The sequence below is a fragment of the Colossoma macropomum genome, unplaced genomic scaffold (genome assembly GCF_904425465.1).
Source record: "Colossoma macropomum unplaced genomic scaffold, Colossoma_macropomum, whole genome shotgun sequence".
Lineage (NCBI taxonomy): Eukaryota > Metazoa > Chordata > Actinopteri > Characiformes > Serrasalmidae > Colossoma > Colossoma macropomum.
The window spans coordinates 25,851,738-25,873,259 of NW_023494802.1; the positions used below are offsets into that span (position 1 = coordinate 25,851,738).

Genomic DNA, 21,522 nt, shown 5'->3' on the forward strand with positions numbered 1-21,522 from the left:
GTTATACTTCACATGATCGTTATTACAGAAGAAGAGAAAAGAACTAATATTATAAATTAATAATTCATTACAATCCATACAAATTGAAATTATGCAGCTGAGCTTGAATTCAGTGCCACCTGCGAAGCCGTAAGCTTGATAGCTACACATGTAAGGTAAGACATCCCTTGCGTACATTTTACCATTCTTCTCATCCAGAGCACAAAGTGTAGTTACATCCCAGTTCCCTGAAGTAAGAAAGCGAGGAGAAGCAGAGGGGAGAGCAGGCTGGAGGGACAGAAAGAGAGAGAAAGAGAGAGAGAGAGAGAGAGAGAGAGAGAGAGAGAGAGAGAGAGAGAGAGAGAAAGAAAGAAAGAAGTTTGAGGGTGAAGAAAGGATATGGGGGATGAAAACAATCACATTAAAAGCAGGTGGAACTTCAAAAAAGCTACAGAGATATAAAGAGGGACACAAGAGTAATATAAAATACACTGGTGAGTGGTGGTTAAGCAAAACAGAGTTAAAGACTGAGTTTCTTCATGTAATATTACATACTATTTAATGCAAAAGATCTCTAATGAAAAGCTTTGTTTTAAAGAGAGGACCAGTACTACACACCATACAAATACAGGACAATATTAACTGTTACCTTAATGTAGTATGAGTAGACATAAAAAGAGGACCTGGTCTATATGGATGGTAATTGACAAGTAATGACAGAAACCATACAAAAAGACCAATTATGCTCTTTTAGTCAATTGTTCATTAGACTGTTTATTGTAATTTGTAGATGTACATCAATGACGTTTTTAATTAGCCCACTGGGAGCAATGAATTCAAATGTGCATCCTGAATCTAGACTTTTGCAACGTAACACCACAAAGGTTTAAAGAATCCCTGATGAACTCTATATATAGCCTTTTTATAAAGGGCCGTCCACTAACGTGGCTCACTCAGGGGCCCAGTTTATTATTTATTTCATTTTGCACATATTCTCTTCACACTCGCTGGCACATCTACCCTCTATCTATCCTCATTGTCCATTGAATCAAGTTCACTTACCATACGTGTGCACTTTGTACATCTTCAATCACAGATTGTAATCCATGTTTCTCTCTGCATATTTGTCAGCCACCCTCTACCCTGCTCATCTGTGGTCAAGATTCCACCAGCAGGTAACATTGAGGTTTTGGATCATTCTCAGCACTGTAGTGACACCAACAAAGTAGTGGCATGTAAGTGTGTATGTGTGTGCTACATAGAATCTCCGAAGTTTTTAAACAACTCTTGATCACTGCTGGACTGAGAATAGTCTGCCAATCAAAAAATGAAGCCAACAGCATTCTCTGACCAGAAACTGACCACTGATGATGGACTAGAAAACAACAGAACCAAACTGTGCAGCAAAAGATGTACCATCATCTGTAACTTTACATCTACAAAGTGGACCAATATGGTCAGTATATCTAAAAGAGATGGACAGTAAGTGGATACAGTGTTTAAAAACTCCACCTGTACCAGTTCAGCACACTGCCATGGTGCCATCCACCACCCAAGTAATATTCACTCAGTGCTAGTCCTGTGGGGATCCTAACTATTGATGAAAGGGGTAAAGGCAGGGGAGGGGAGACAGTTATGCAGAGAAAGAGAAAATATTTAATTATAGAACACCTATAAGGTAAATGAACAATGAGTATAGATAGAAGGAAAGAGTAAAGAAGTGTAGCAGTGAATGTCTTCCATTTACTAAGGCTGCTTTTAGATCATGACTTTCTGTGAGGAGACAGACATAGGACATGACTACCACTACCCTTTTGCGTTTTATCAGTGTCTGCATTGTGTACTTTACCTGTACCCAATTCTGTCAGGATGTACACACAAACAGCGATGTATATGATACTGTATGCAGCCCCATGGAGGTGCCAGATTTTAATCATTAACAGCCAAAGTAAATGTGAGTAATCACGCTGAGCTGAACAGCATGAAATGACCAGTCCAACAGACCTGGGCAGGGAGGCTGGCAATGTGGCGGAACTCCCCACGGGCCCCTTGCTTGGCAGGCAGCGTGAGGTAAAATTGAGAGCCATCTGCCGAGAACAACGGCTCCTCCTGTCAGAGAAGTCACCATCAATACACACCCCAGCAACCGATCAATGACAGCGCACACAGCTTCATTACTGTCACAGGTCAATGCTGCATTCATAAATAAAAGAATGGAGGTTGAAAATTGATTATGCTGTACATCCACCCTCTGAGAAAAGAAGGGGAAAAGAAGGAGATGGAAAAGACAGGGAGACTGAAACTACCTGCTGCTGATTCTGCAAAAGGTCCACAGCCATTTTGTGTTTCTGAGGGTATAAAAAAGAAAAAAGGTGTCACAGCTTATAAATAAAAATGTGTCTGTCCTAGGTGCCAGACAAAGGTGTACAATATGTAACAGTGAACCATTCTGGAGAGTATTGCAATACATTGCTCATCTTCAGGGATATACTATTAGGACCCATTACTGTTTATAGCACTGTAAAACTGCTCCCTCCTATCTTTCTCTATTACTCCATAATTGTCACAGTGAATGCTTTTAGATCTTTAAACAAAATGTAATAGAACCTTTTTTAGCACAAAACACTTTTTTCCAAATTATTATTTCATTATTTATTTAAGAAGCCAAGATGTGCAACATGTAAAATATTCACGTAAAAAAAGTAATTGCAAACACTCTTCTTAAGAATTTTCTATTCCAGAACAGAGTTCATAGTTTCTTCAGTTCTAGCAAGTCTGGTTCAGGAGGCAGCAAAATATGTTTGAATGTTGATATGATGTTCCTACTGTGAAAGAAATGCTCTGTCTGTAGACATTATCCCAAAAGATTTAGGGAATTTTGCAAACGTTAGACGAGCACTAATGTTTCTTTTGGTTAGCAATGTTTTCTGCCTTCCTGCTCCTTTATGAATATGGAGTCAACAGAGACTACATATCTGCAGTTCCTTGGATGTTCTTCTGGAACCTTTGGTGACTTCTTGGATGATTTGTCTCTATGCCCTTGGGGAAATTTTGGCAGGCCAGTCACTCCTGGGAAGATTCACCAATTTTCCTTTGGTTCTCAATTTGTAGATAATAGCTCTCATTGTGGTTCACTGTTGTTCTAGAAACTCAGAAGCATTTTGTAACCCTTTCCAGACTGATCAACAGCTTTTTTCATCACCTCTTTTGCATTTTCTTTTTATCATGGCCGACTGTGCTTGTAAAAAGTTTGAGGCAACTGCTTCACTTTGTTGGGAGGCTTGAAAATATATGTCAGGTTTACATTCAGTAGGGCTGGTTGCATTCAAGCCAGGCTGTGTTGAAACAGCTTAATCTCGTTATCAGTTAAATTTGGTTCACTGCTTGCCTTTGGTGACCGTTTCTATGTTGCTTTTGTTATGGAGATAAAAGAACAATATTGAATGCATTTGGAGCAATTTCTTATTTGTTTTAATGTAACAGAAGTTTGCAATTAGATACAATACAGATGCTTTTTATGCCTTTATAAATTTTGGAATTCATCAGTCAAAGTTAGCTCACTTAATCTTACTAGCAAGCTATCTAACTTATTTCCATATTGCTCAAATATTGCCTTCTCGCTCAAACAATGTAATCTTTATACAACTGAATTCTCCCTTCAAATGTACCATGTGTATTTAAGCTGATAATCACTTTTTTTACAGGGGGGTTTCCACATTGAATAACTGCTCCTTAAATAAATTCAATAATAATTTGAAAAATGCAGTTTGTGTTTGGAAATTTTCTCTTTGTCTAATGTTACATTTTTTTTGTTTAAAGATTTGAAAGCATTCACTGTGACAGTATTTCATAGAGAAAATCAGAAGGGAGACCATACCTTTTCACGACCCTGTATTTATACTTGTACCATGATTTAACTGATAGCTTAACACACATTCAGATTTGTACATAATTAGAGAAATAATATGTGAATAACGTTTTACAAAGAGCAGTGAATTCAGACTGAATGTTGGCAAACTACAGAGCTGTAGCAGCTCAGTTTTGTGTTATATACATTACGCAATTCATGATGGGCTTTGTCATTAGCTGATGAGGGAAAATAAGTGTTGGGGCAGGGAACACACAAAAGTAAGCATATATCATACACATGTAAGTTAACTGTGGTTGATCCACAGGACTGGGACTAAGAGAAGCTTCAGGTAAATTTCAGACAAACATACACATATACATACACACACACTTACTGAGTCAGTGACCTTTAAATATTAGACTGGACATTGAAATAGTGGGCTTAAAGTTAAGGCTCAGTGCTTTCCTCTAACCTTTTATGAAGAGAGAAACTCATCCAGTGTGAAATTTGGCTAAGCTGGCATCAGAGCATGCCATGCAACATGCAGAATGGGGCTGGAATCGATGGACACTTTACAGATAAAGATACCTAGTGGTCTGCAGCGGAGCAAACTGTTGACTTCCTCACCTCTGAGCAGGCTCCTGTTGTGGCCTCGCACATGCACAGCACTGACTGGTTCTGTACACGGTTTAACCAGCGCACAGCCAGACGTGTGCTACTGATCCAGCTTACCATGGAAATGTAGCTGTCTCTTCAGGGGGAGAGAGCAAGAGAGGAGGGAATATATGGAATATATTAAAATACAAGGGATATGGAATATATTAAAAGCAATATACAAGAGAAATTGAAAGACATTACTGAGAAATGCCCAGTAAGTACATGAAATGAGAGAGCTAGAAATAAAGTTAATAAAGGATAATAAAGTTTAGAATGAATAATTCAGCATCAATCCAACACTCTGATTGCATGTGCTTTTCAAATGTTCCCAGAATTATAGCAAATTGCTTTTAAGGAGCATGAATTCAGTTTTTACAGCTCTGCTTGCGATATGCTATTGTTATTGCAATAATGTGCATAATGATAAGCTTTTCTGAGCATATTGTGGACATCATCGATACTTCCACAACATGAATCATGAATAACTCAACATGAATAATTCAAGATAGCATTATATTCAATTATTAATCGAATGTAGCGCTGGTCCAGCTTCTTAAATATCAGAAAAACGAATTATCCTGACATGTATTGTGTATTGTTAAAATGATTTTAAGCAGAGGTGGCAGAAGTGCACAAGTCCCACACTTAAAAATACTCAAGTAAAAGTTGAAGTATGACTTACATTTTTTACTGAGGTAAACATATAAATGCACAGGCTCCTAAATGCACGTAGAGTAAAAAAGTAAAACTATTTCTTTCAGGCTACAGGTTATTCCTAACAGCAGTGCAATAATCACCCTACATATTCCAACACTTCCACCCTGACACAAAACAAGAGTAACCGATCAGAAAGCTAGATTCACACAAACACAACCAACACTGTAGCACCTCCATTTTAAAGCACGCATTCGCTCAGCACAGACATTTCTGCCTAGAGAAGACTACAAAACTAAGTTAAAATCAGACGCTTTCAGCTACAAAGTTAAAGATGAACAAACTCAAAAAACATTATTGTCACAGCAGATAGACCCAATAATGATGACATTATAGTTAAATCAAACAGCTAGACGAAGACGAGGATAAACAACACAGCAACCTTAAAAACCTAAACTTAATAATCGATGGCAGCAGCATATTGCCACATTGGGCATGAAACATGTTTCTAGCCTTTTTATGTCCTACCTATAATGGCTTAATGTACTGAAGTAACATTAGACGTTTGCTTTGACATTTTCTCAAAGCCTATGCCAGCTTTTGTAGTAAAAGAACACTGTAAAGTTCTACATTCTCAGAAAACCAACAACGACATTGTTTACATTTGTTTTCAGCTTTGGATGGGCAGAAAATTTCACCTTAAAAGTCCTGCAGCTGCATGCTAGCATCCATTCTGGCATCTGAGCATAACTGCTACATCATTTAAGGTGGAACGGGAAATGAAGTCTCAGTTACAGTCAGCAAACCAGGGCAGTACCCTGGTTAAGAGTCGGGCCGCTGGTTTAAACCCTAAATTGCTACAGAAATGCACTTTGATGTAACATTTACAGTTTGTCTTAGCTTTCTTATGCTTATGTGCAGTTATGTGAAGTTTATTCATCAGCTCACAGTAACTGGCCCAAAATACTACCGGCCCACCAGGAATTCTCCCAACTTTCCCGGTTACCCACTCCAGCATTGAGTAAAACCTTGGATGCAGGTTTTTTCAGACCCATAATCCACACTAAGTACTGGCTTGACACTGTTGCTTTCTTTGGATTTGATTGTCTCATCTGTTTTTTTTCCTTCCTTTTCCGACATGCTCACTGCTGGGGCCTGTAAGCTGTGAAAGAAACCAATCACAGGTTCACTCCCCATCACCCTCCTTCTCCCTCTTCCACAGTTTCACAATCCAGTAGGATTCTGATTTGCACTTCATTAGGTGCCTGAATAGGATTGCCTGATTACAAAACACATTTTTCTTTTAAAATGTAGTGCGTGAAAGTAAAAAGTATTAAGTGACAGAAATACTCAACTAAAGTACAGATGCCTAAAAAATTACTTAAGCACAGTAATGAAGTACTTGTATGATGTATGTTTGTTGAATTGCCCACCTCTAATGGCCTTAATAATGAACACAGACTCCAGCTATACCTGCTGCTCTGTGAGTCAGGTGGGATCATTTCCAAAGTGTGGGCTGGTCCATACAGATTCACAACAAACAGGCTCACCAAAGGGATACTAGATCCAGCCTGCCCAAAAAAAAACACACACATTTGTAACTGAGTTAGTTATGTGTAATCTCAATTTTCTGATTTTGCTTTTCATGTTCTTGTCTTCCACTGGTTTGCATTTAATTGTTTTGGTTAAGAAATTACATTCAACATTTTAAGCAACTGAACTTATATAATATAATTCCATTCAGACAAAATTCAATTCATTTAAAATGTATTTCTATAGTGGTTTTCACAATAGGCTTTGTCACAAAGCAGCTTTGCAGAAATCTGGGTCCCTTGTAAGCAAACCAAGCACAACACTGGCAAGGAAAACCTCCTTATGATCATGAAGAACCACGCTTGAGAGGAATCAAGACTCAAATGGGGACTCTACCTCTGGTCAACACCGGATAGCAAAACAATACGATAATTATGTAATGTCTTTGCAATGATAGCAAAAGTATGAGAGGAAAATTACACAAAGATTTTGTCCTCTTACCTTCGGGTATGGATAGAGCACATTTGAGGGATAGATCCCACCCAGGAAATGTGGTATCTCCATTATAGGTGTAGCAGAGTTGTTGACTTTAAGGTATGCCAGACGAGCACCATCTTTGGACCACCAGTGGGCTGGATATTTTTGTAGAATCTCCTCTGTGACAGCAGAATAGTTGGAAATGAATAATAACATTTTAAATTAGATTTCATGGACTCATAAATTCTGTGTAGTAATTTAGGAAGCAGTTTAAATTTGTCATCTAAAAATGGGATTATGGTCAAATTGAACATTAATCAATTTGAAACAGCCATGAGCTCAGTTCTCACAGATAATAACTTAATTGGTTATATATATATGAATCATAATTACAATAATTATTATTATTTCATTTAAATGATGCTTTCCCCCATGACCTCTTGAACCAGTCTGACAACCTCAAATCACCAATAAAATATGAATTATACTTAATGTCCACTGTATTAGAAATACCTACTTTGTGCTTCCAATTAGCAGCCACTTTACTAGAAACACCTAGCAGCTTTGCTGGGATTTTTGCACACCTGCTTGTTCCCACTAGCAGCCCACCACCCAATGCCAGAGTGGGTGATCAGGAGAGTCAGTAGAATATCCTCTGGGCCAGTAGCATTTTGTACAGATGTCCGGAAAGGCCATGAGGTGGCTATAATTTTCTGGAATGCTATCTTGAGATCACGACTTAATTTTGATCAAGATAATAATCCAGAGCAGTTTTGTTTACTCAAGATCACAAGATAATTTAGTCGTGATCTCAAGATAACAACTTTGTTATCTTGAGATCACAAGATAACGAAGTCATGATCTTAAGATAACAACATTTATTATCTCAAGATCACAAGATAGTTAAGTCATGATTGGCATAAATACTGTTAAGTCGTGATCTCAAGATAACATTTCAGAGGATTATAACTACCTCATGGCCTCTCTGCACTTCTCTCTGGAGTTTTGGGCTGATTACTGTGAACTGATGTATAAACTCACACATATAAGCACAAGAATGCCCAGACACGTTACATTCAATTGTATATCTGTAGTAAATTAGGGGTTGAACCAGTGGCCCCCACCTCAAGTGGTACAGACTCGGTTTGCTGACTGTAACTGATATATAAGAGTAAAAGCCTTTAAGCCATTTACACACCAAACACGATTTATTTATGTAATTTATTTGGACAACAGTAAATTAATTTGAGCATGTGTATAATTGAAAGTATCTTGCACACCAAAGACAATTTTTAGAACGGAGAAAATGCAACATTGCGTTATCTGCCCTCTGTTCGTTTTTTGCGAACTTTCACCAGCAACAACAACTCACTGACCAATCACAATCGCATCTGCTGTTGGCATGATGACAACCAAGATGAAACACTTTTTACAGTTGTGTTTCATAAAGTGAAATTTTATAAAAGTTTAAAATTGTATCGCCTCCAGTGTATACTGTTTTGATGTGAAAAAAAAAAAATTAGATGCCAAGCACCTCATAGCATAGACATACACATGGACGTCACATGAATGCAGTCAGGCAGACAAGGTTCTCCCAGAATCTGCCAAACCCAGACTTATCCCTCAGACCACAGAGTCCATTGGTGGAGTGTTTTACACCACTCCACCCAACGCTTGGCATTGTGCTTGGTGATGTAAGGCCTGCTTGCAGCTGCTCGGCCATGGAAACCCATGCCATGACGCTACATACTTAACCAGGGATAGATGCTTGGTCAAAACCAACAAGTACTTGCTGGGATAACTCGAACTCTAGAATCCTTAACATGTCAGCAAACCGAACAACAAGCTCTGTTAATACAAATAGCTAACAGTGTTAAGAACCTGTCTGCAACCTGTCAAAATCTGGGTCTCGCTACACAGACCAATCCACCTGCTAACGCTTCCTTAGCAGAAGAGGTCCCCATAACAACCTTCTATCTAAGTAAGCCGGACAAATTTGAAGAGGTTCCAGAGAAATGTCACGGGTTTCTATTACAACGCTCCATCTACTTTGCTAACTTTCCAGTTAATATTGACCAAGCCAAAATTTCATTTTTGGTCAGCTTTGGATCGGGCAACTGCAGTTTGGCCCACTGTTCAGAACGTGTCATATGACCAGTTTTTGAAAGATTTTCGTTTGGTTTTTGATCCTATTGAGGGAAAAATTAGTGGAGAATTACTAATCAAGATCTGACAAGATAACCGCTTTGTATCATATTACGCTTTGGACTTTCGCACCCTAGCTGCCAGCAGTGGTTGAAATGAACCCACTTTAATGGTAACATTTCGTCGAGGACTTCTAGGCATAGTTTCGGAACTAGCTTGCAGAGACAAGGACCTGTACTTAGACCAACACATCTACTTTGCTATCCGGCTGGATCATCTCCTTAATGAAAGAAGGACTGGTAGAACGAACTCCTCTTATAAACAAAACATTATTTTGAAGCCATCACAAGACCACAAGTCTGAGCTTCAGGAAGAACTCATGCAGTGTGTTTCATCCCGCCTGGCTTTGTCATTCTAAATAGGGTTTGTACTTGTACTGGTGTTGGTCACGTTCTTCATGACTGTAGGACTCATCCACACAAACCTCAGGTGCCGACCCCTAGAAAGCACAGGAAGTAGCCATGTGCTGAGTGTTCCCATAAAGGGGTTGGTTTCAAAATCATTCCTCTAACCTATTACTGTGTACTGCCAACAAAATGTCTCTGTTGTTTCAGCCTTAATTGATTCTGAAGCTGAGGGGAATTTCATCAACACCTGACTCACTGAAGATCTGCAGAATCCCTGAAAACCTCATTACAAGTTGTGGAATTAGACGGGGGTCCTTTCGGGATAAATGGAAAACGGCCCTTGCGACCACTAGGGGGCACTCTGAGTACTTGGTCATGTTGTTTGGCCTTTTCTAATGCTCCGTCAGTTTTTTAGGCTTTCATAAATGATGTCTTGGGAGACATGATTCGTACATTTTTAATAGCCTACACAGATGATATCTTGATACACTCGCCAGACACAAGAACACATGTAGAGCACGTCAGTTTGGTTCTTAGACGTTTACTTGAGAATAACCTGTACGTCAAAGGAGAAAAATGTGAGTTTTACATTCAGACAGTAGCTTTCTTAGGCTATGTCATCAGTTCCAATGGTATATTAATGGATGATCACAAAGTTAAGGCAGTGGTTAACTGGCCTCAACCCACTTCCGTAAAAGAACTACAAAGATTTCCAGGTTTTTCCAGTTTCTACAGACACTTTATTCGTAATTTCAATGTGATCGCTGCCCCTTTGACAGCTCTCCTAAAGAAAATACATTAGACACCCAAAGCAGGATGGGCATTCAGTTCTTTGAAGGAGGCTTTCACTTCTGCCCCTGTTCTGTAACACCCTGACCCGAACCGTTTGTAGCACAAGCAGACGCGTCTGAGACTGGTATAGGTGCCGTCTTGTCCCAACGCTCTGGTAGCCCACCTAAAATACGTCCTGAGACACATACATAGCAGTGACTGCTAGACCTTGCTCACAAATAGCCATAGATTTTGTGACAGATTTCTCAAGGACACACGACTATTCTTACTATTACAGATACAGGTTTTCTCACAGTGTAACATGTAAACCAAGAACTTGGCAAATTTCTATGCATTTTTTGCCAAAATAATCCATCTGATTGAGGGAGATATCTTGTGTGGGCAGATATAGCTCAGAACTCTTTATTAAGTTCGGCCACAGGACTTGTGCCCTTTCAATGTGTTTTGAGTTTTCAGCCCCCCGTAATTAAATGAACCGGTGCTATGTCTGACGTCACTGCAGTGGATGAATGGATGAAATGGAGTAAGAGTGTGTGGGAGAAGACTCATCATAGAATTGAAATGGTGTTGCAACGAGCAAGAATAATGGGGGCCATCACTGTGGTGAAACCCCCTCCTTTCAGCCTAGAGACCGGGTTTGGCTGTCGATCAGGGACTTCAGGTTTGCAGAGGGAAGTAGAAAACTCCACCCTAAATATATAGGCCCATTTAAAATTTTGGATAAGGTCAATGATGTTATTTACAAGCTTGATTTGCCTCCTCGGTATCAAGTTTTGAATTTCTATTATGTTTCGTGTCTCAAATCTGTGGTTCCAGGTACATTGGATGAGGCTACCCCCATGACACACCACCCACTCCGGGAGAAGTAGATGGAGCCCCAGTGTACGCTGTCAGATGGTTGGTGGACCAGACACAGCAGTGCAGCTGGAGTTTTTAAACACTGTGTCCACTCATTGTCCACTCTATTAGACACTCCTACCTTGTCAGTCCACCTTGTAGATGTAAAGTCAGAGACGATAGCTCATCTGCTGCTGCACAGTTTGTGTTGGTCATCCTCTAGACCTTCATCAGTGGTCACAGGACGCTGCCCACAGGATGCTGTTGGCTGGATATTTTTGGTTGGTGGACTATTCTCAGTCCAGCAGTGACACTGAGGTGTTTAAAAACTCCAGCAGCACTGCTGTGTCTGATCCACTCAGACCAGCGCAACACACACTAACACACCAACACCACGTCAGTGTTACTGCAGTGCTGAGAATGATCCACCACCCAAATAGTACCTGCTCTGTGAGGGTCCATGGGGGTCATGACCACTGAAGAACAGGGTAAAAGGGGGCTAACAAAGTATGCAGAGAAACAGATGGACTACAGTGCACCTATATAGTAAGTGGAGTTGATAAAAAGGACAATGAGCGCAGAAACAAGGGGGTGGTCATAATGTTATGCCTGATCGGTATATATATATATATATATATATATATATATATATATATATATATATATATATATATATATATATATATATACACAAAAAATATAAAATACATGTATGTATGTATATATACACTATATTGCCAAAAGTATTCACTCGTCAGCCTTCACACGCATATGAACTTGAGTGACATCCCATTCTTAATCCATAGGGTTTAATATGATGTCAGCCCGCCCTTTGCAGCTATAACAGCTTCAACTCTTCTGGGAAGGCTTTTCACAAGGTTTAGGAGTGTGTTTATGGGAATTTTTGACCATTCTTTCAGAAGCGCATTTGTGAGGTCAGACACTGACGTTGGACGAGAAGGCCTGGCTTGCAGTCTCTGCTCTAATGCATCCCAAAGGTGTTCTATCGGGTTGAGGTCAGGACTCTGTGCAGGGCAGTCAAGTTCTTCCACACCAAACTCGCTCATCCATGTCTTTATGGACCTTGCTTTGTGCACTTGTGTGCAGTTATGTTGGAACGGGAAGGGGCCATCCCCAAACTGTTCCCACAAAGTTGGGAGCATGAAATTGTCCAAAATCTCTGGGTATGCTGAAGCATTAAGAGTTCCTTTCACTGGAACTAAAGGGGCCGAGCCCAACTCCTGAAAAACAACCCCACACCATAATCCCCCTCCACCAAACTTTACGCTTGGCACAATGCAGTCAGACAAGTACCGTTCTCCTGGCAACCGCCAAACCCCGACTCGTCCATCGGATTGCCAAACGGAGAAGCATGATTCGTCGCTCCAGAGAACACGTCTCCACTGCTTTGGAGTCCAGTGGCAGCATGCTTTACACCACTGCATTCGACGCTTTGCATTGCTCTTGGTGATGCAAGGCTTGGATGCAGCTGCTCAGCCATGGAAACCCATACCATAAAGCTCTCTACACACTGTCATTGAGCTAATCTGAAGGCCACATGTTGTTTGGAGGTCTGTAGCGACTGACTCTGCAGAAAGTTGGCGACCTCTGTGCACTATGCAATATATATATATATACACATGCTATGTATTGAGGTTTTGTATTTAGAAACCGGACACTAATGCATATGAAGGTGGACAGGCCAGTGCAATCATAGTAGGATGTGTTCTGCCATGTTCGAGGTACATCATGGCTCTCTGAGTGGGCGTGGCCACAAGTTCAGAAAACTTTTCTGTCACTCCAAATCAGTGGATCAATAGGGGTGACACTATCTTCTCAGATCTGCCCCATGTTTAGAATTGCCAAAGCGAATAGCAAAAGAAAAAACAATGTAAAAATAAAACAGTAGAACAACGATTCCACAGGCAAAAAATATATCAGCATAATCAGCAAACAAAGAAAAATTAAAGCAAAGACTGGTAAAATGAGTAATAAATTTATATTAGAAGGTGTGAAAATGAGTAGTAATGAGTGCTCTGCCATCAGCTCACCTGCTAATATACAACATGAATTGTGGAGGGCTGCAGAATTTAGCTTGCTAAAAGCCAATGTTAATGATAGCTAATGCTACATTCCCAAAGAAGGACCCAATCTGCTGTTTTTACCAGATGGCAAGGAAAGAAGAACATTAGAGATCTCCTAGCTGAATTCAGCTAAAATATGTCAAGGTACAGACCCTGTACAGCAGCAGTTGTCAACTCAGCCACTATGATTAGGAACACAGCAATATATCCATATGTGGTGCTCGTTGTGGACATTAGAAGGTCTAACCCTTCTACTGTTGTGCCCTCTCAGTCCTTTTTTTTACCCCCTTGCCTAATTAATCCTATTGTCAGGCCTGACTTGCACTCTACTAACTTCTGTGAAAATGCAGACCAGCAGGATGTCCCATGGAGTACTACATGCTGATGCTTTGCATCAGTGAAACTTTACGTCCTTCTGTTATATCACAATCGGTGTATAATGGCTTTAAGAAATGATGAAAAAAAAGAAAAGATGAAAATGTGCAGATTTTAGAAAAAGTTATTTTGCATGAAGGCAATACTGTGTGTGTGTAGCAGGAAAAATACAGTTAGAGTTTGGAGTTAGATGGTCTGTACCATGTAACTGCTGGTCTAACAAGTCCTAGCCAAGCCAGCATCCAAAATATTCAACCAAGAAAGTGGTCAGAAACTGGCTTTTAATGACAGGCCTGAGGATGGTTAACATAAATGGTTTGTCAAGATGGGCTATAGAAACAGTGTGTCTTTAATAAAGTGGCCAGTTAAAGTATGTAATCAATGAGATTGATTTCATTGGCTTTCATAGGCTACAAACTCACTTATGAGTTGGCTTGTGTGGACTCTTACAATTTTGCAAAAGGTAGAAAAGGTAGAATGTTGGACTCCCACCATATCTATGTCCATAGAATAGTACATTCTAACCCTCATAGATCCAGTCGGTCAGTCCATTCACCACCAGTCCTTCCTTTTCTGTAGTTGTGAGACGCATTGCTGGGCTAGACACATCAGCCTTGTAGTAGATGTCATTTTCAAACACATACACCTGGCACAGCAGAGAGACAGTAAATAACCCTAATGCTAACAGATGGTTTGCATTACTGAACTGTTAAACACACTGGATGCAAAACACAGTCCAGAAATCAACAGGAAATGCTGGTAATTGACCTTCTAAAAGGTGACAGAATTCACAGGACAGCAATGAGTTATTCTAATGTGTTATGTGAATGGAAATTCAAACATTTGTATGAAAGTATAGATTTTCCATAAATTGACATCTAAGTTTATGTAGTTGTGAACTTCAGTAAAGTAACTCCACTTACAGGTATTATTTAGATACATTAAGTCAGACAGACTTAAAAGGGAGAAGGGAGAGCAGACTCACCAGCTGGTTTCCCTGAGGCCCCCATGCTGCATACTGCAGAACAGACACTTCTACACCTGTTGGGGTGAGGTCCACCACCTCCCTACAACATACCAGATCACACACACACATACACACAGTGAGTAAACCTCACTTCACAGTAATGGCACAGTGTTAGAGACTTATGGAATCAAGCAGGAGTGAGAGCAGTCTTTTAAAACATCTGAGTCGTTTCAGAAAGTGGTTGAGAGAATTCATGAAAAATAGCAAGATGCAAACGCAAAGATCATACCAAACAAAACAAATAATACCAACCATACAAGCTGAGGGGTCAGATCATGCGATGGAACCTCACTTGAAGTTTAGTGATTTGTCAACTGCCAAAGGACAAGCAAACAAACTTCAAAGCATTCTTTGATGTTTCATCACCCTTTATAAGTAACAGGAAGGAAAGCCTTCATTCATTAATTCAAAAAAAACAAAAAAAAAAACAAAAACAAACAAAAAAACAGAATGGAGCATACATCCTCAAGGGAGGACCAATAATAATCCAGTGTATTATTTTGAGATCACAGGAAGAACGCTACTCTCCACCTGGAAAGTTGCCAGCTGGGTCAGTATTCGCTGTCTATGCTTTTAGAGGGATGCCCGACGGCTGAATATGTACACAAACGGAGAACGACCAGATTGACTCATCGGCTTGTTTAGTAATGCACATGCCCAGTGCAGCACATGCAGTGCACTGCCTCTACCTACCCGGTGGCCACAGTGTAGAGAGCATACGAGGCAGTGAAGGACTGTGAGAATACCTGAAACGGGGCAGAGCATATTGTGGATCCCCAAGTTTCTCTCTCTCTCACACACACACACACACACACACACACACACACACACACACATTTTCTTTGTACACGATGGCAAAATACCAATTATCTGTTTAATATTAAAATACCAAGCAGCTTTCAATAGTATAAATGAACCCATACATGCTCCACCCACAAATATGGTATTTCATCGCAACTGTTGTTAGGCTAGACAAGTTTTACAAATCATAGACAAATATCTCACCCAAACAAATGAAATTGTAGCTCACAACTTTTTGTCAAAATATGGATATCTAGATTATTATTTTCAAATGATATTTGTTTTGTATGATTGTTGAAGGCCACGCTGATAGATTGTATAATCAAGCTAACACAAGCATAGTGGCAAAGTTCCTGTCATTTCCAACCAGCCTAGTTTTGTGTACAGTTCAGTAGCAAAGTCAAAGTCAAAGTTAATTATATAGTGTTTTTACCACAGCAGCTTTATAGAAAAATCTGGGTCCAAGCTCACATAAGTGAGCCAATGGCAAGAAAAAAACTCTCTTAGTGCAAGAGAAAGAAACTTTGAGAGAAACCAAGACTCAAAAGGGGAACTCATCCTCTTCTGGTTGACACTGGATAGCAAAACAATGCAAAACATTTTAAATTGGAAATTCACTGTTATGTAGTAAATCTGAACTCAAATGCTTTTGGTTTAATGGGACTTTTGCCAACATTCTGAAACATTGTAAAAGTTGCTAGAAAAGAGCACTTTTGTGTCAGAAGCATGATAGGTCATTTAACTAGAGAGCAGTGTCATTATTAAACAAGGCATTTGGTTAGACAGAGATCTACAGGACTGCCACTGGTTTTATTTGAGATTAGAATTAGAACCATTTAGGGCTATCAGATTCTAATTAGGCCTGTGACAGGATTATTTCGTGATAATAGGGTCATATGACAGAATGAGAGCAAGGATAAGAACATTAAGCATGAAAGCTGGGCTTAGCTCAGCATGACTATTAAAGAACATATTCTTCCAAGTGCTCAGGATCTAACATGGCAACATGCCAGAGATAAGCATCATCCGAAGCTCTATTCCTCTGATTTACCATGTCAAAAATAAAATGCAGGATATCCATACCTCTGTACTTACAGCCTACTTTTCCCTTTGTCCAACAAAAAAAAAGCAAACAAGAAGCAAGCAAGCAAGAAAGGTTATGTCCACTTGTAAGGGCTGGATTATTGTGCATGTTATCACTGACACATATTGTAGAGAAAAAGAAAAAAGAAAATATGAAAGAAACTAACTCAGTATCTGACAAAATGACTATCTAACTAACTAAGTAACTTCTGTGGGAAAGAAAAGCCCAAAATAGAGTGTTTTTAGAAATGGTTTTGGCCAGGTTCGAGTCCAGATTTGAACCCTATAGAGAATGTTTGGTCTCACCTTAAATACAAATTAGCCTGGCAGTAGGGGTGTAACAGTATGTGTATTAATCCTGAATCATCACGGTATGCACGTTACAGTTTGGTGCGTGCAGTCGTACAGAGGATACATGGTATGAATGAAAATTGAGAAATGTAATGCTAAACCAAATTTCACAAAGCAAAAGCTTTAAGCTGTAGGCTGTTAGCAAGTTAGCAGCAGTGGCAGCATTATAACTCCTGATCGTTGATCAGCTGTGAGGCTAAGTTTGAGGCTAAGTTTGCTTGAACAGTAAGTGAGAGTTGTGGAAGGCAGCTATCAAGGTAAATAAAAAGAAGAAGAAGGGGGATTTAAAAAAAAAAAGTATTTTTGCACCTGTGAAGAGATTCAGCACAAAGCCTTTTTTCTGCTCCTAACTGCAAAATCACAGCTGATGTTGAACTATCACTGCACACGTTAGTTAACATTAGTGACTTTCCTTGTTGAGTGCAAATGACAGACACTACAGGCTGTACCAGCTACCTCAGGGGGGACTGTATGACACTAGATGGAACAAATTGTAACTTGCACTACTGTCTGTTCAAAATAAATGAAGTGTTTTACTCTGTTCTTAACCTGAAATGACTACCTAAAATTAGAAATAATCATTCAGCTATCTCTGTAGTCACAGATCCTATTAGTTTAAAAGACAGAAAAGGCATGGGCATAATTCATTTAAACATTAGAAGCCTTCGTCAGCACAGTAAATCGGATAATTTGAAAATTTTGATTTCACAAGCTGATCCTGATATTGTAGTTTTGACAGAATCCTGGCTAAAACAATCTGTATCTAATTCAGAACTATCTCTATCTGGTTATAATCTACACAGAGCTGACAGGAACGCAAGGGGTGGCGGAGTGGCTATTTACACCAAATCTGTTATTTAAGTAAAAACTTTTATCTCATTATCCAAAGATAAATGTTTTGGGTTCTTAGCCCTAAAAGTGTGTCTAGGACGCAATAACAGTTTCATGGTAGCTGGGATCTAAAGACCTCCTTCCGCACCCTCTCACAGGGTTGATGACTTAGCTGAGCTTTTAAATCCATACATCAACTCAGAAATACTAATCCTAGGTGATTTTAACTTAAACTGGTTAACTAATGCAGCCGATCAGCTGAAGGAAGTGTGTGGAAATCTATGTCTAACGCAACTAATTACAGAGCCAACATGACCTAACTTCCATGATTCCAGCAAGTCAACACTAACAGACTTAATTTTATCCAACAGACCTGGAAAAATGACTTCTATAGGTGTCTTTGACCCTGGTTTTAGTGACCACTGCCCTATTGGATGCATTAGAAGCACCAGTTCAATAAAGTCAAGCTCTCGGATGGTGGTTATAAGAAATTTTAAACATTTTAATGATCAAGCCTTTTTAAATGATCTGGTGCTCAGCAACAAACACTACACTTAAGAAATCCCAGATATCGATTTAGCGCTAGACCATTTTTGCAGAACTTTCCTGTCAGTGGTAAATGAGCATGCCCCCTACAAAAATGTGAGAATCAGAGATAGATTAAACCCCTGGTTCAATTCAGAAATATCTTCCTTGCTCAATGCAAGAAATAAAGCATGGGCCCAGGCTAGACGAAATGGTGACAGAGACCATTGACTTATATTTACAAGATATTTACAAACTCAGCTACAAATTCCTCTAAATTCTGGAAGACAATTAATTTGCTCAATAACAAATCAATGCCCATTCCAAATCATATTGTAATTAATGACAAACAGTTTACTGATCAGAGAGAGATTTGCCAAGCATTTAATACTCACTTTGCAGCCGCTGGATATTTATTCGATAATATTCTCATGGAAGCACCTCTAAATGAAATAGATACACCCTCTGCCGTAAGACATGTTTTTTTTACAATTCACCCTTTTTCTCCTCACTTAGTGGCCAAAGCACTTAACACCATCAATACTAAAAAAAGTACAGGAGAGAACAGTTTGGACCCCTTTTTTCTAAGGCTTGCAACCCTGATTATTTTAGAACATATTACGTATATTTTTAATCTATCTATTTTATCAAGCAGAATTCCCAGTATCTGGAAAACAGCACATATAACTCCACTTCACAAAGGAGGTGACACCGCTGATCTTAATAACTATAGACCCATCTCAAAATTGTCATGCTTGGCTAAGATCTTAGAAACCTTAGTAAATGATCAACTCAAAGCATTTCTGCATAGAAATTCAATCTTATCAGAGTACCAATCTGGTTTTAGAGAAAAGCACAGCACAATCTCTGCAGCTACTCGCATCTTAGACGATCTTTTCAGTGCCATTGATAAAAAGAAACATTGTGCAGCCATTTTCATTGACCTCTCTAAAGATCATTCCCTACTCTTAAAAAGTCTACAAATCATTGGTTTTGATCTAAGGGCTACTAACTGGATTAGAAACAATCTCTCCAATAGACAGCAACGTGTGGCCCGGACATCAGAGCCTCTAACATTGATTTTAGCACTTTTAAAATCACAACCCTGAAGGGATCTGACATTGAAAGAGTCAATGAGTATAAATACCTTGGCATATGGCTAGATGACAAAAGCACTTTTAAACATGTTAACAAACTTACCTGTAAACTGAGACAAAAACCTGGCTCCCTGTATCATAACAAAGTATGTTTCCCAAAGCACACAAGGAAAAAGATCATTTAAGCAACATTATTGCCTGTTTATGGTGATACAGACATGCACTTGTCTGTAAATGAAATCTCTAGACTCTGTATTCCACGCTGCCTTAAGATTCATTACTGGTGACCTCTACAACACCTATCACTGTATACTATATGAAAAGGTTGGCTGGTCATCTCTGCCTGTGCGTCGGGACACATATTGGCTTCTTTTTATCTATAAAGCGCTTACTGGCCATATGCCATCGTACATCACAGAAATGCTCAGTGTAAATGATGCAGTTTATCAGACTCGTTCCAGTGACTGGATCACCCTTCAGGTGCCGAGAGCTACAGTGCACCAGCAAGCTGGAATTCATTACAGGAAACTCTAAAACTTCACTCAACTCTTAGTCTCTAACCACCTCTGCACAGCCTGCAACTGCTTTATTTGATTTTACCTAACTTTTAATATGACTTTTGGTATGTTTTAGCTATGTCTTAGCTATTGTTCTTACTTTTTACTTTTATTTACTTTTATCTCTTTAATTTTTATCATTCTTTTTATTCTTTTTATTTCTTTTATTAGTATTCTTTTTATTTATTTTATCATTGTCAATTTATTGTTTTACATCTATTTCTTTTATTTCATTAATTTATGTTTTTATTTATTTTATCCTTATCTACTCTGTTACTTGATAAGTTGTCATATTGTAATTTTAATCTTTATTGGTACCTTCTTATAAATAAATTTTACTTTTATGATTTTTATTATTTATTTATAGCATTTGATTTATTTTTTTACTCTACAACTTCTCAATCCCTGATTCCTGTATTGCTTGGCTACATTGTAGATGAGGGTCTTCCTCAATGTATTCCGAGTTTAAATAAAAGTTCATTGATAGATTGAAAAGAAACCTAGCTTTACACTTTTGGAGGCTTTTGTTGCATTTCTTTATTGTACTGAAATTGTACTGAACCATGATGTCCAAACCGAACCAACTTCTGTGTACTATACACCCCTACTTGGCAGTATTTTTCATCAATGCTGAGAGGAACAATACTGACTCTTCGCTCTGTGAAAGGCTGTCTGCAAGTTTATCCACAAGACATCAACAGCGTGAGGTGGCCAGTCATTTCATATGAAGATTCAATATCAAGTTTCCAAGTTTCGAACACACATCTGTATTTATGCTTCTGTATTGAATCAACACAGAATCTATGCTGTAGCCAATTACATCATGATCTGTGGCACCGCAACGTGTAGTTACATTTCTGGGGAGGTGCGCGTCAGGATACAGCATAGGGTACGCGGCTACATGGTATATATGCTGCATCTACGGCATATAGATTTAACAAAGGAGCATACGTTGGCCTTGAGGCTTGCTGTCAACCCAGTTTTATCAATTGGTCATTAACTCTGCATATACTCTATGCTGTACACAACTAAACATGCTGCATTTTAGTGACATGCAAAGTGGTCACACGAGTAGCGTAGGCATAAATAAATTTTTGGGTAGACCGTCTTGGTTGATACAATTTCCAAACATGCTACATCCTGATATATTGTAACATCAGGCTACAGCCTATTGCTAACAGCAGTGCAGTTATCACTCTCCCTGTCCCAATGCTTCTGCCCTATAGTGATACAAAACAATAGCAATCAAATAGAATACTGGATTCTTATGAAAACAGACAACACTTGACTAACCATCAGCATACTCCACTACAAAGCACATTTCCACTCACAAAAGGAACTTTTGCCCAATAAAGAAGACACAACTACATTAAGAACAATCAAAGAAAAACTTAAGGTGCACTGCCATGTATGTTAGGGCATGAAAAAATATGTATGTCTTACCTTTGAAGACCTGATTC

The 21,522-nt window shown here is 39.1% G+C and overlaps 1 protein-coding gene across 1 annotated transcript in view; it reads right to left on the reverse strand.

Annotated features, from left to right (window-relative positions):
- LOC118822760 (inactive dipeptidyl peptidase 10) overlaps nucleotides 1-21,522 on the reverse strand; it is a 90,411-nt gene that overhangs the window by 12,785 nt on the left and 56,104 nt on the right. Inside the window, exons 6-14 of the mRNA XM_036592028.1 lie at nucleotides 15,511-15,563; nucleotides 14,776-14,857; nucleotides 14,316-14,436; nucleotides 7,175-7,329; nucleotides 6,614-6,711; nucleotides 4,457-4,580; nucleotides 2,286-2,327; nucleotides 1,984-2,088; nucleotides 176-267 (exon numbers count right to left, since the gene is read on the reverse strand). Of these exons, the coding sequence (XP_036447921.1) occupies nucleotides 176-267; nucleotides 1,984-2,088; nucleotides 2,286-2,327; nucleotides 4,457-4,580; nucleotides 6,614-6,711; nucleotides 7,175-7,329; nucleotides 14,316-14,436; nucleotides 14,776-14,857; nucleotides 15,511-15,563 (872 nt within the window). The remainder of the gene's footprint in view (nucleotides 1-175; nucleotides 268-1,983; nucleotides 2,089-2,285; nucleotides 2,328-4,456; nucleotides 4,581-6,613; nucleotides 6,712-7,174; nucleotides 7,330-14,315; nucleotides 14,437-14,775; nucleotides 14,858-15,510; nucleotides 15,564-21,522) is intronic.